Consider the following 15207-nt stretch of genomic DNA (forward strand, 5'->3'; position numbering starts at 1 on the left):
CTTCCCCCCAGATTCCCACCTTGGAAACCTGAACTCTGATTAGCCAGCTTTCCCCTTATCTTGTCTTATCCCGTATCTGCCACACCATTTCCCATCCACCACCAAATCGAGCCATCTATTCTCTTGTAATGGCAAAGCACTAGAACTTTTCCTAATAAATAAAGGCGAAAAGCAAAGATGGCCTTTCTCCTCACTATTTCTCCTCCTTCTTCAACCAGAACACCAATCCCACCAATAAAACCCTGGGTTCTGATTGGTGAGTTTTCACTTCATTTTGCCTGGCTCTTATTCCCACCATGACACTTCTTGGCCATCTCCAACCACAACACCAAATCCTAGTATCTTTACCATCCCCTTCCCAAAACTCCCCGCCAAGTCTTTATATATAGTCTCCCCCATTAGAATGTAAAGTCCTTTAAAGCAGAGATTGTCATTTGCTGGTATTTTTATTCCAACCACTTAGCATAGTAACAGAAACAGAGTAAATGTTTAATAAATGCCTTTTCATTTATTCATTCAAAGAAACTAATTGAGAAAATTAATAGCTTCAGTAATGCAGCAGGATACAAAATAAACTCACAAGAATTATCAGCATACATATAAAGCAATATCAAAACATAGGATAAAATGGAAAGAAGAATTCCATTCAAAATAACTACTAAATATGGACAATATCTGGGTGCTGACCAAGGTCTACGTAGTCAAAGTTATGGTTTTCTAGTAGCAATGTATGGCTGAAAGAGTGGGACTATAAGGAAAGCTGAGCACTGAAGAACCAATGCTTTCAAATTGAAGTGCGGGAAAAGACATTTGAGCATCCCCTGGACAGCAAGAAGATCAAATCAGTCAATACTTAAATAAATTAATTCAGGCTATTCACTGGAAGGTCAACACTGAAGATGAAGTTCAAATACTTTGGCCACATAGCAAGAAGATGAAACTCATTGGAAAAGACTCTGATGTTGGGAAAGATTGAAGGCAAAAGGAAAGGGAGATGGCAGATGATGAGGTGGATTTATAGTAAGGGAAGCGATAAATAAGAACTTGGACAGACTTCAAGAGATAGTGGAGGATGGAAGGACCTGGTGTGCTATGGCCACTGGGGTCATGAGGAGTCAGACTAGATGAACAACTAAACAATAATAACAAAAGGCAATCTACCAAAAACATTGAAAACACATACAGTAAGAAAACATTCTTTAAAGAAATAATGAAAGACTTAAATACTTGAAGGAACATGATTAGCTAATGATTATACCACATCAATACAGAAAAAAAAAAATTAGATTACCTAAATTAATTTACATACTTAGTACTATACCAAACTACAAAAGGAATATGAAACAAAATAGCAGACAAAAAAAAACCAGAGACCTAGACAAAATAACCACCAAATTCACTTAGAAAAATAATAAAATTGAGCTTGTTCTCATAGAAGCATGCCCAGTGCTGAAAATCTAAAAGCCCCATGTTCATTTGTGGCAGCAGAGAGGACCAGACCAGCACCCTAGGACTAGACCTAACCCAGAAGTCCAGTTCTTGCACAGTGCCCAATACAGTGTAACCAAGAGGCCCTATCTACAGTGAGCCAGAGAAACACCTAAAACAGAGAAATCCAGAGACCTAATCTATAGGAGACTCAATCAGACCAACACCCAGTGTGGAATGACCTAGGGGCCCATTCTCATTCCCATTTTGAGGAAAAAAAGAAACAAAGTAACATCCGGGTATCCCACAACTAATCCTGCATCCAAACTAAAACTACCTTCAAGTAATCTGGACCTGGATCATACCAGGAAATGAGGCCAGATAATTCCCAAAGAACTCAGGATTAAGCAGCAACCCCCCCACACCCACCCACACACACACACCATCCAGGAGTAAGGAAACAAAGTCTGATCAAAAGACAAATTCCATTTAAGAATGTAAGAGATGAAATAAGAGTAAATGGAAGAAAATAATGAACACAATGAAGAAATAACTGATTAAGAGAAGTCCAAAGAGTAAACCCAGAAGAAGAGAAAAAATACAGGTTCCAGCAGAGCTTTAGAAAAAACAGCGTCCAGGCAATAAGTTCTAAAAGAGCACCTGGAAGAAATAAAACAAAAGATACAAAATAAAATAGCTAGGGAGGGGAAAATGGTAAGAGTTCCATAGAAGAGACAGTGATAAGCCTTACTTAAGAACTGAATTCCCTAAAAATTAGAATGGGACAAACAGAAAGCAACAATCCCATGAGGCAGTTGCCTCAACAAAATGAAATAATTGAAAAAGAAGAAGAAATCATAAGAGGTATATATATACATATATTATCAATAACAACTAATTTAAAGGGTGAATCAGAGATTAATCTAAGAATCATTGGACTACCTAGAAATCACCATTAAAAGTACTCTATTTCAAGAAGTCACAAACGAAACTGCTTACATCTCTTAGAACCAAAGAGCAAGGTGAAAATAGAAAGCATTTTCTGCTCACCTCCTGAAAGAAATCCTAAAATTAAAACTTCTAGAAACATTAGGGCAAAAATCCAGAGCTTTCAGGTCAAATTGAAAATCCTGCAAGCAGCCAAAAAGAAAATATTTCAGTTCCAAGAAGCAAAAGGATCCTATGAGATTTGACAGCTGCCACTCAAAGGAAGAGGAGAGTTTGGAACATGATACTCTAAAAGGCAAATGATATAGCCTTACAACTGAACACGATTTATCCAGAAAAAGTGTACATAATTCTAGGGAGAGAAAAATGGACCTTTAACGAAATAAAGTCTTTCTAAATGTCCCTGAAGAAAAGACCAGAACTGAGAGGAGTTGAGAGAGCAGAGTTTTGGAGGGGTAAAAAGGTACTGGCAGAGGCTGCTAAACAGGAGATGAGTGAGAAGTCTACAGATTGAGCCAAGCTCATAATTAAGTGAGTGTGGCTAGTGCCCCTCCAGAAATGGAGACTGGCAATTACTGAAGGGCACCATCAGTCAGGAGAGCAGTATTTCAGGGAATAAGACACTCTTCAGAACAATATTTAAAGAAATATTCTTTTAGGAACAAGTACAATTGCTAATTTTATTATCCTTGATTGAAAATTATTTTTCTTTATATTCAAATATATAACAAATTTTTAAATGAACCTGAAAGTTTCCTTAGAGTCAAACATCTTCCTGGGTATACAGATTATCGCTCTGGTATTTTGGGTCTTCAGGAAATAAATTTTTAAGGGTTCAAGTGTCTTTAAGATGCTTTCCTTTTATTACTAGGGAATTTTAATTCAAATTCTAACTTTTTCTTACAACTTATTAAACAGAAAGTAGTAAATCACCTTCTCAGAACTCCAGATTAGTTTTCTGTGCATTATCTAGACACTCTGACTCCCCTGTATCTCCTTTTCCTTCCGGAAAATACAAAAGACTGTATGACAGTCTTTTTCTGATTAGAAAAGATTTCCAAGATCACTGTATTAACTATACCCAAGCACTGTCTTTCCCATCTAATATCTTAGCCACATCTAAATACAATCGGTCTTTTTAGTAAAAGCTGAGGATGATTTCAACAGTTTTACAATCTGTTTTTTTCTTGAAGTTAGTTTTTAAAAACTGTACCCTTTGTTCTTGGAACAGTTAAAAATATATTTGAAAAGAACATGATAGATTTTAAGTACAAATATCAAATCATTTCTTTACAGAAATGTTAAGAGTAAAGCTCTAATGAATTGGCTAAGAGGGAGTTGTAGGAACCTTCCTTAAGCACAGTAACTTAAGGCAAGGACTTTGAACCTAGATTCGTGAGAATCTTGCAAGAGGAGATGAAAGCAGAAAAAGTCAATGGATGATTCAGAGAACAGGCAGAAATATTGTCTTAGGGGAAGAGATACAGATGAAGAAGGAAAATTTAAAAGCAGGAAAAGAACACTTACTTTCCAAAGTTTTGGTTTAAGATCTTCACTTCTCAGCTGTATCCACCAGGAGGTGGCCAGGTTCAACATTGACAAAGGCTAGATTTTCCAAAGTGTGGACACCTAACTCAGTCCTTAATGCTGATTGGCTGCCAAGTTTGTCCTATGATTGCCCTTCTTGGAAGATAGGATGCAAACAGCTCAAATCCTCCAATGCAAAGTTTTCTCTTCACTGATGACTTTCATTCACTGGCCATTAACTTTCAACGCTTATTCTTGTGACACTGCAACAAATGAAGCCCTGGTCAGAGACCTAGCAGTTGTCCGAGTAATCCAGAAGTCACTTGTGGTGTCATTTCTCCAGAACAGTAGGGATTCTATTTTTAAAATAGGCTATTAAGGCTATAAACCCCCTCCTGAATCACTACCTGGGAACAACCATTAATGAAAGGATCTGAGATCCTATTGACCAGTCAAAATACCACAGAGCCAGAGTTATAGCACAGGCCATAGCTATGGCTAAGAGGGAAGTTCTTACCCAAACAAGGAAATCACAACAAATAAAATAGAAATTTTTATTTACTTGATATTGAAAAGCTTTTGCACAATCAAAACCAATGCACCTAGGAAAAGGAAGAGGGAAAAAAGGTCTGCCAGCCCACATATGTAAGGAATACATACCAATATGTATGAGTTATTCTTAAAGATAACAAGGTTACCCAGTGAGTAGAATGCTGAATTTGAGTCAGGAAGACCGATCAAGTCACTTGCATCCCTCACCTATACAGGACTGCTATAAGAATCAAGTGAGAATATTAAATGTAAAGTTCTTTGAAACCCTGAAAGAATTTTATAAATACAAGCTCTCCTTATTGTCATTGGGATTATTAAGAGTCATAGTAAAAGTTGCGCAAACAGCAATGCAGTAGTAGCTAAGAGGTTGATGAATAAGAACAAACTACTCCAAAAGGACTTGTAAACATTAATAACTACATGAAAGAGGGCTGTAAAAACCTAATAAAAGGAATATGAATAAAAGCAACAGTGAGGATACAGCTGACACCCAGAAAACTTATCAATGACAAAAGAGAGAAATAGTCAATGCTGAAGGGGCTATGCCAAGACTACTGAACTGGTCCAACCACCTTGGAAAAAAAGGTTGGATAGGGCTAAAATAAAGTTACCAAAATGTCCATTGATCCAGTAATCTCACTGCTAAGTGTGTGTGTGTGTGTGTGTGTGTGTGTGTGTCCTATAAACACCAAAATATAATCATAGCAACACTTTGTGACAACAAACACTGCAGGTACTTTGTGAAGACAGTAAATGTCCACCAGAGGGAGAATGGCTAAACAAGGTGTGGCATATTAATGTGATAAAATATTACTGTATTGATAACAATCATATTTACTAATATTATTAACATGCTTTATGGTTGGGAAAGTGATTTACAATTATTATCTCAATTTGATCTTCACAACAACCCTGGGAGGTAGGTACAGTTATTATCCCCATTTTTCAGATGAGGAAACTGAGACAGATAGAAGTTAAGGGACTTTCCCAGGATGAAACAGCTGGTAAATCAAGCTAAACTTGAAGCAAAAGCTTCCTGACTTTTGGACAGAGCACTATCGGCCGTTCCACCTAGCTTGTTATTATCATAAGAAAGAGGAGAAAGAAGAAGAGGAAAAAGAGAATATGATAAAGAAAATAGAATTAATATGAAGAACTCAGACTATTGGAAAACTGCTATGAATTTGAGGTTGAGTGAAGTGACTAGAAATAGGAAAACGGCATATACAATGACTACAAGGTATCAAGCGGCTAGGTGGCGCCAGAGTGCACAGAGCCCTGGGCTTGGACTCAGAAGACTTATCTTCATGAGTTCAAATCTGGTCTCAGACATTCACTAGCTGTGTGAACCTGGGCAAGTCACTTAACCCTGTTTGCCTCAGTTTCCTTACCTGTAAAATGATTGGAGAAGGAATGGCAAACCAGTTCAGCCTCTGTGCCAAAAAAAAAACCCCAATGAGCTCACGAAGAGTTAGACACAGCTGAAAAACAACAACATGGGAAACTAAATATGGAGTAATTATAATGACCAAGTTTAGCTCCAGAAAAAAAGCTGGAATTAATGAAACTCTTTTCATTGCAGAGGTGGGAAGCTACAGATGTGTAATAATATTACTATTACACATGGCAGATGTTTGGATTAGTTTTGCTGAATTTTTTTCTCTTTTTTTAATCAGTTACTACTAATAATAATTATCATTTATATAGTGCCTACTACATGCCAGGCACTGCATTAAGGGCTTTACAATTATTATTTCATTTGATCCTCAGAACAATGTTGGAAGATAAGTGCTGTTACTACTTCCCATTTTATAGTTGAAGAAACTGAGGCAAACAGAGACAAAATGACTTGTCCAAGCTAGTAAGTGTCTGAAGTTGGATTTGAACTCGGGTCTTCCTGACTCCAGACCTGGTACTCTATTCACTGTACTATTCAGGTGCCAAAGGATGACTTGCTAGCTAAAGAAGGGATGAGGAATATATTCAGAAAGGAATGTGACATTAAAAAGAAAAAGGTAAGCATTAAAATAAGAAACAAATTTTGTTTAAATGTTACCTTAGATACAATAATAAAATGGTCAGTAAATAACAGATGCCACATGATTATTAGATAAGCTCTGGAAAATTATGAAAATTTAAAGAGAGACTTTAAGCATTTTTTCATAGATATGCTGGTAGTACACAATTAGGGTGTGCCTTGAGACACTGTATTCACAATATTACGTGAAGCTATAATAGGAAGATTGAAATTAGGAGGAGATAAAAAGCTGAACAGTCCCCCCCAATCCTTTATGTGTTGGCATCTAAAAATAACTTTTTGGTAACCAAGTCTGGATCTAAGGAGGGAACTTATAAGTCTTCCCTTCCAGCTGTAGTTAACTAAAAAGAAGGTCAAAGTCTCATCTCAACAAAGAAACTTAGAAAAAAAGGGAGTTCAAAGAACATCTCAGTCCGATCCTCCTGAGTACTGAAACATTTGCTGCAGATAAGTTTTAAAGGAGCAATTACACTGAATTATCAAGCATTGGCTCTTTTCCAGAAAGAACCACTGAGGGCAAATCTCGGGTTGTGAAATCCATGAAGGAGACCTTTCTGGTACCAGGAAAAATAGGGCCCCATAGGGAGAAGGGAGGAAAAAAGGAAGGTTCCCCACTCCCCTCTTCCCCAAAGAAATTCTGCTCCTTCCTTCAAAGGGAGACAACCCACGAAGCCACAGAGCTGGGGAAAAGTCTAAATGAGAAGTGGAATGATTTCTCTTCCCGCTAGTCCTGGACACCAAACCAACTGCATCTCTGGGACTGGAGGTGGAGAGGCAGAGGACTGAGAATGAGGAAGGAGAGAAAAAACAGTGCTTCATAGTTGGAATATACTCCCCCCACCCCCTTCCCCATCCACGTCTATTGTGGGCCAATGGAAAGAGTATAGGATTTGGGAGTCAGTGACCATGGATAGCATTCTTAGATCCTCCCCTTCCTAATTCTGTAACTTTAACCATGTCAACTTAAACTCTCTAGTACAAAATTTCCTCACCTACAAAATAAGGGTACTTGTCTAGATGACCTCTGGGGTTCCTTGCAGTTCTAAATCTATTGATTCTCTGACAAGAGACTTTATCTTGTCCAGTCTGTCCTCGAAGAGGAAGCCCTTCCTACCAAATCCCTGGCAGGCAGCCAGCCACTTAAAAGAAGCCCTTTTTTCCCCACACTCTTGACATTTATATAGCAGCTCTGGCCACACGATGTTAACTATGCTAGGGAGTTTCTGCCCTAACAGGAAGTATATAAAATCTTACAGGCTAGAGGAAATGCAAGGCTTTGGTTACTGTTGAGTCATTTCAGTCAATGGGGTGTCCAACTCCATTTGGGGTAACATCAAGATATTTCTTGTTGTGAGTGCAGCATCCCTTTGATCCAGGATTTTGTGGGTGCCTGATCTTTTGCTTAGTTTTCTGACATATCATTAGAGTCTCACTTTGCACTCATAATCCCTAGTGATTCAGTCTTCTTACTTGGACTCCCGAATTGATTGTGGCCCTTCTGAAAAGTCTCCAAGCCCAGAATCTAGTGTGGCAGATTTTGTACTTGCTCAAGTGACTAGACTGGTTCCAGAACATCTGACATAGCACCAGCTGGCATAAGCAGGTGGAACTAAAACTTAGCACGGGATACCAAGGACCAGAGAAAGCAAAGATAACCATGGCACTTGGAGATATGGTTGAACTTGACTCTGATCCTGCATCCTAATGGGCAAGCCACTTGATCTCTCAAATGAGATACGTGTAAAGAACCTAGTACAGTGCATGGCACATAGTAGGTGGTATAGAAATGTTTTTTCCCTTTCCACTCTCTCTGCCTCCCTCCCTTCCCTCTCAAGGCATTGGAGTTAAGTAGAAAGTGATAAAATCCTGGCTTGGATGCATGGCAACAAGTGGAACGAAAAGAGATATTTTGAAGGAAGAATGAAAAAAATCCTCTTTGGGCTGAAAAAGGTGAAAGAAAAATACCTATTGCAGAGCTTAATAGCCAAAATAAGTATGAACAAAAGTGAACCTAGCTACCCTAAATGAACGCAGGATGACCAAGTTCAAATCAACTACATTCCCAGTTTCTGAAAGACTTACCAGATGTCAAAACTGACCCAAGGTCAGCAACTTACAAAAGAAAGATTTTGGAGATAAGGAGAAGGGCAAAGGCTTTGAAAATGTGTCAATTCCACTCCCCTCCACAATTCCCACTGCCCTCCCCCCACCAAAAGATAAGGAAACAAATAGACTGACAGCAATTGGTCTGTGAGTTTGACCTTGCTTATTGGTAGATTTCTAGAAACTATTATGAACTAAATGCTTGGTGATCATCTAGAAAAGGAAGGAGTGACTGCCATGACCTGATGCAGCGTGACTCTGCTAAGAACAAACAAGGCATGTCAGATCTTTATTTCCTCTTTTTTTTTTCTTTTTAAACACCATTTCTTAGACCAGGTTCGTCACCCAAGAATTCTTGACTCATCCCGAACATTTTTTTATAGAGTGGAGTTACTCAGTGTTATACAACCTGGGGGAGGGGTCACAGCTGGGCAACACTACACATCGAGTCACATTTTTTGATGTTTTAATCGACTTTGCTCAGTGTTGTTTGTTTGTTTTTTTTCCCCTCCTCTTCCTCTTTTTCTTTCTTTTGTTATTAGGAACAGTTCTCTGGGAGAAAAGATGGAAAATCTAGGCAGTGTAAAAAAAGTATAAATAAAAATCCATTTTTAAAATAGAAGACATGAAGACTTAAACTCAGTTCTGTTTCCCCCAACTCTTACCCACTATGTATCTATCACATATGTATAGGTATATGTGCATGTGTATACGCTGCTGTTTAGTTGCATCCAACTCTTAAGTGACCCCATTTGGGGTTGTCTTGGCAAAGACACTGGAGTAGTTTGCCATTTCCTTCTCCAGCTTATTTTACAGATGAGGAAACTGAGGCCAACAAGTTAAGTGACTTGCCTAAGGTCACACAGCTAGAAAATGTCTGAAGCTAGATTTGAACTCAGAAAGGTGAGTTTTCTGGACTTCAGACCTGACACTTTATCCATTGCACCCTCTAAGCTGCCCCTAATGTCTGTGTATGCATTGGTATTGTTGTAGTTTGGTGGTTTTCAGTCATGTCTGACCCCAGCTGGGATTTTCTTGGCAAAGATAATACTACAGTTGTTTGCCATTTCCTTTTTTGGCTTATTTTACAGATGAGGCAGCTGAGGCAAACAGGATTGAGTGATTTGCCCAGGGTCACACAACTAGAAAATGTCTGAGGCTGGATCTGAATTCAGCTCTTCCTACTTTTAGACCTGACATTCTACCCACTGTGCCACTCACCCACCTGTGTATGTGTATTTGTATATATACACATAGAGTATAAACATATGTATATATGTATACATACATGTACAAGTTGATGTGTGTGTATGTGTATGTGTGCACATATATGTATATGTAGATGTATATACATATCTATGCATATATAGGTAGGTATGTGTACACATGTATACATGAGGCTTTGGGAAACTAACTGATTTGTCCAGGGTTACTCAGAGAAATAGAGTAAATTGTCTAAAACCACAGTCAATAAGTGACAAATTTGGGGATTAAAGTCAAGGTCCATTGGGTCCAAATCCAATGCCCTTGGTGATAAAAATATGTGAATCCCTTAACTTTTTATCTGGTGTAGTGGAAAAAAGATTTCCAAATACATAAATCATTTGGAGGTATGAAGGAGGTTGTTATAACTGTACATTTATAGTGTTAGCACCCAGGAATTTTCTGAAACCATGGGCACATGCCTGGAATTCCCTAAATTCCAAGGGGTTATAACAAGTTTATTTCAAGTGACATTGAACTGGGTGTACTGAAGACCTGGACACTATTCAGATGCTTCTTTGACATCTACAGTTGATCTATGTATGCTCCCCAGCCTTACTGATAATTGCTTATGTTTTTAGAAGGAGCTAAGACAGAATGGGGGAGTAGAATGAGCCTTCTACTTAGAATCAAGAGTTATTCACTTGTATTGGTTGTGCCTGACTCTTCATGATCCCATTTGGAGTTTCCTTGGCAGAGATACTGGAGTGATTTGCTATTTCCTTTTCCAGCTCATTATATAGATGTGGAAACTGAGGCGAACAGGGTTAAGTGACTTGCCCAGGGTCACACAACTAGCAAGTATCTGAGGTCAGATTTGAACTCAGATCTTCCTGACTCCAGATGTCATACTCTATCCACTAGTCGCCCATAGAATCAAGAGGCAAGGGTTCAAATCTCTCCTCATTTCCTCAGTTAGCCAAGTGATACTGAACAAGTCCATTGGACCATGCAGCTTCTTGCTGACTGATTGATAAATTATGTCAATATCACAGTGCTTAGCAAGTTCCTCAGCACATAGTAGGCATTAATAAATATTGATTGATTGTCATTTGAGGAAAAGCCTGGTTAAATACGAAGAAGTTCATCACTAAGTGGTCCAGAGACTAATTTACCTTTTTGACCTCATTAATTCCCGAAAGCTCTCTACTAACTTGTGGAAGAGTAGCAATTTGCCTTGGTAGCACAGGCCCTCAAAAACTTTGTAAATGCTGATTGACTCACTGAATAGCAGGAGTGCCTGTACATGGCACCCCCAGATCCTCAAAGTCCTAAAGAACCTGGGAACATAAACATGGCATCTTCCTAACAGAAAACACAAATATCAGTAAGGAGTCAAAGTTCTTTTAAAAACAAAACCAAAAACAAATCACTTTTCTGGTAATAACTATGAAAGTGGAAAAAGATGAACATAATAGAAATTACCTGTGTTGTCACCATTACAATCTTCAAAATCTGCAGCGCCAATTTCCATGGAATCTGGCGTCTGGCTCGATACTTTTCACATGGATTCATGAAGTAAAACTTTAAGTCTTCTCTCAGGCGCTCCTCCATCGGATCAGATTCAGGATGGGCTATCATCATCCTGGCAAGAAAAGAAGGAACTCATTAAAGCCCCCTTCAAATACTATAACAAAGCCTTCAGAGGAATCTCTAGGGCAATGCATGCACTCCTCACATAGCTGACCTGTCCAAATCAGTGCAAACAGAATCAGCTCCTCTCTGAATTGAACTCTGTGCTCTTTTCTACACATACATCAATATTTCCAAGACTTTTGATTTCACTAGTGTAGGTACTACAACTTTCCATGACACAAATCAGAACCCCTGTATGTTTTAGTAGATTGTCATAGAAATTAAGTTAATCTTAGTGCCATCCCTCTGAGGCTTCTCCCACTTTATCCTCTATATATTGTTTGAAGGTAATAGTTAGCATGCTGCCCTCCTCTTTACACTGTGAGTTTGCTGAGATCAGAGACTATTTTTGCCTTACTTTGTATCACCAGTGTTCAGCATGGTGCCTGCAATACAGTAGGTGCTTAATAAATGTTAGTTGACTCACTGAATTTGCTGTGCTGGAGAAATACATTACCCTGTGGCCAGTGTGATGGTGTGTCTCTATGACTCAGTCAGTGGAACAGCACATATTCTACCACCAGGTCCGTACTCCTGATGATGCCCCAGTGCTCATTTTGGTCATACAAAATGGCAACTTCCATGAGGCAAGAATGTTTTCCTGTTTCAATTTTTACCTACCTTAGTACATATAGCAGTGTTTTATATTTTTGTTATTGAAGCACAACTTTGATTTTATTGTTCTGGTACTCCCAGTGTAGAGGCTCCCTCTACCAGTGCCCAGTGCCATCTGCTCTGTAATTTATATTCTCCAAGAGTCTCTGGGGGACATTGAGAGTTTCAGTGCCTTGCCTGAAGTAGTAGCTAACATGTCAGAAGTGATACTTGAACCCAGTAGACTCTGGAGCCAGCTCTCCGTCCACTGTGGCATGTGCCTTCCTTGTTCCAAATGCAGTTAGCACATCATAAAAATGTTTGTTGATTTGAATCTGTCCACCATATCTCAAAATAGCTACTACACAAAACACCCATATTAAAAAAAAAAAATTTGTGTCTCCCAAAGAAAAACATCAAGCTTAGGTTGTTATTTGCAATTTGCTATAATAAAAGTTCCATATACAGTCATGGAAGTAATGGTGGCTGTAGAATTGGGGGTAAAAAAAAACAATGCAAAAGATAGTACCGAGGAAGTACTGATTAATTGAATTTTTGAGGGGGAAGGTAAGAGGAATCAGAAGATAATTGAGATTCTAAGGCTGGGCAAAGGGAATAATTGTGTTGTCATTAACAGAGAGAGAATGTGTTTCTTTTTGTGTCTTTACATAATCCCCAAAGGTAGTACACTACCTTATACACAGCAGGTATTTAATAAATGTTTGTTAGGTTAAATTAACTAATATGAGAATTTGAGAAAGAGAAAGGATTCCTAGGGAAATATAAATTTAGTTTTAGATACATTAAGTTAGCCTTTGTTACTTCAGGATGTCTTAATCAAGAAACCATTTGGCTGAAACGGACCCCTAACCTTTCATTATTATTACTTTTAATGAAACTTCTCCTAATTAAAGTATCAACTAATAGAAATCAGAGAAATAACTGTACGGGAAATAAAACCAAATACAAAAAAAAAAGGAAAAATTTTGTCTCCTCCTACTTGTGAGGAACTGAAAAACTACATTAATTTTCTTTAGGTAAATTTAATGGGACTGAAACATTCAAAAATTATACCTCTAATTCTAGCTAGTCATTCAAATTTTAAAGTTTTTTCAAATTTTGAAATAACTCATTTATAGCTGATCCAAGCAATATGGTATGAAGGATAGGCCTAGGTTCAAGTCCAAGTTGTGATACATTCTGGCTATGTGATCCTAGACAAGTCACTTAAAATTGTAGCACCCCATGCAACTCTCACAGACTGCAGAATGGCTGTTTTGTTTATCTGCATTTAGGAAGACAGTTTCCTAATCTGGGAATCCCCAGCCTAACAAAATCAAAGATTCAAAACAAAAGACTAAAACAAAACAAAACAAAACCAAAATTCAAGTCTGATTTCTATGTCATGTAACCAACAAGAGGGTGGACTAAATAATCTTGCAGAATTCCCAAATAGCATAGAACTACAACCAGAACTTCCAGAGTGACCCAAAAGAGAAATGGAATCAAGAAGAGAAAAAATCGGGCAGGAAAATGTCAGAAATTCTAGTGCTCAAGGCGAGAATAAAAAAACTCCATTAGCAGACTAGGAAAAAAATTGAATCCATAGTAGACAATTTCCCCAAAATTCAAGAGATCTGGAATAGAGAAATTCTAAAGTGGAGAAAAATTTGACAGAAGAAAAGCAAAAGCAAAAATGTTTTATCTTTTAAAAACAAAAACAACAATAAACATCTGCTTTCTATATATGTCAAAACCATCGATCTTGAAACCAATTTAAGAATAATAGGTCTTCAAGAAGAACATGACACCATAATGCAGAACAATACAAGAATATTGCCCAGAATTTTTGAATATATAGGAAAAAAATCAAAGGAATCCACAGATTCTTTCCAGGAAAACAACAACAAATATGTTTGAAAAGCCAGAACACCTGGAGGCTAAATTTGACAGTTCCAATGACAAAATATTTTGTAAGCAGTCAGGAGAAAGACACAGAAAAATAAAGGACAGGAAATTTGAATGATACAAAGTTATTTCATAGCCACTAGAAACTATGGAAGGAAATAGAAAAATACAATTGGAAAAGTAAAGGACCTCAAGTTGCAACACACAATGATACATCAGGCAAATCTGAGTCTAATCAATGAAAAAGATGGTCAACAAAAGAAAGGCGTTTGACGTATTCCCAGAATAAAACCAGACATGGGAAGAAATGACATGTCCACAGCTAGAGCAGTTTTTTCCCCCAGAAATATTAAGCTCATATGTTATTGTTAATTATTTTTAGCCTATATTGTCTACTTTAACAAGTTTAGAAGAAACAAAAAAAAATGCTACCTTAAGGCTCAGATATTATCTATTATTTTCTGTTTCATGAAACTGTAAAATTAATTTTCTAAATTAATTTTCTAAATTGATTTTATTATAAGCTAGTCAAGGCACTTAAGAAATAATGTTTCCTCTCAACAAATTAGTTACCTCTTTAATCTTTCAATGCACATAATAATCCACTTGCTGATCATATATAACCAGTTTTTAGTCCCTAAACAATTTCATTTTATTAATACTATACATTATGATGCATAGCATATATATGCAATCAATCAACACATACTTATTAAGTTCTTACTATATGATAGATGGGCAGCTAGGTGGCACAGTAGATGGAATGCTAGGTCTGGAGTCAGGAAGACCTGAGTTCAAATCCAGCCTCAGACACTCATTAGCTGTGGGACCCTTGGCAAGTCATTTAACCCAGTTTGTCTTAGTTTCCTGATCTGTAAAATGAGCTGGAGAAGGAAATGGCAAACCACTCCAGTATTTTTGCCAAGAAAACCCCAAATGGGACAATGAAGAGTCAGATACAACTGAAACTACTGAAAAACAAAAAATGTGATGGGTACATTATAAAGGATGACGATAGAAGGAAAAAGCAAAAAACAATCCTTGCCATCAAGAAATTTAATGAGGGATAAAACATATATATCAAAGGTACTTTCAAAATAGATGGAAGGCAACCTTAGAGGAGAAGGCATTGGGTGGAGATGGGGGATCCTACAGAGGATGATACTTTCTTAAGGAAACAAAGATAAAATTCTACATCAAAATAGATAGAT

General features: G+C 37.6%; 1 protein-coding gene across 4 annotated transcripts in view; it reads right to left on the minus strand.

Annotated features, from left to right (window-relative positions):
• Positions 1-15207, minus strand: part of MCOLN2 (mucolipin TRP cation channel 2) — an 82911-nt gene that overhangs the window by 49711 nt on the left and 17993 nt on the right. For 3 of the 4 annotated variants that reach the window (XM_072648906.1, XM_072648904.1, XM_072648905.1), the window contains exon 2: positions 11285-11444. In XM_072648906.1, coding sequence (XP_072505007.1) covers positions 11285-11444 — 160 coding nt within the window. Of the gene's footprint in view, positions 1-3903; positions 4167-11284; positions 11445-15207 lie in introns of those variants that run through there. The other variant, XM_072648907.1, reaches the window with a different exon arrangement.

The sequence above is a fragment of the Notamacropus eugenii genome, chromosome 2, assembly GCF_028372415.1.
Source record: "Notamacropus eugenii isolate mMacEug1 chromosome 2, mMacEug1.pri_v2, whole genome shotgun sequence".
Classification (NCBI taxonomy): domain Eukaryota; kingdom Metazoa; phylum Chordata; class Mammalia; order Diprotodontia; family Macropodidae; genus Notamacropus; species Notamacropus eugenii.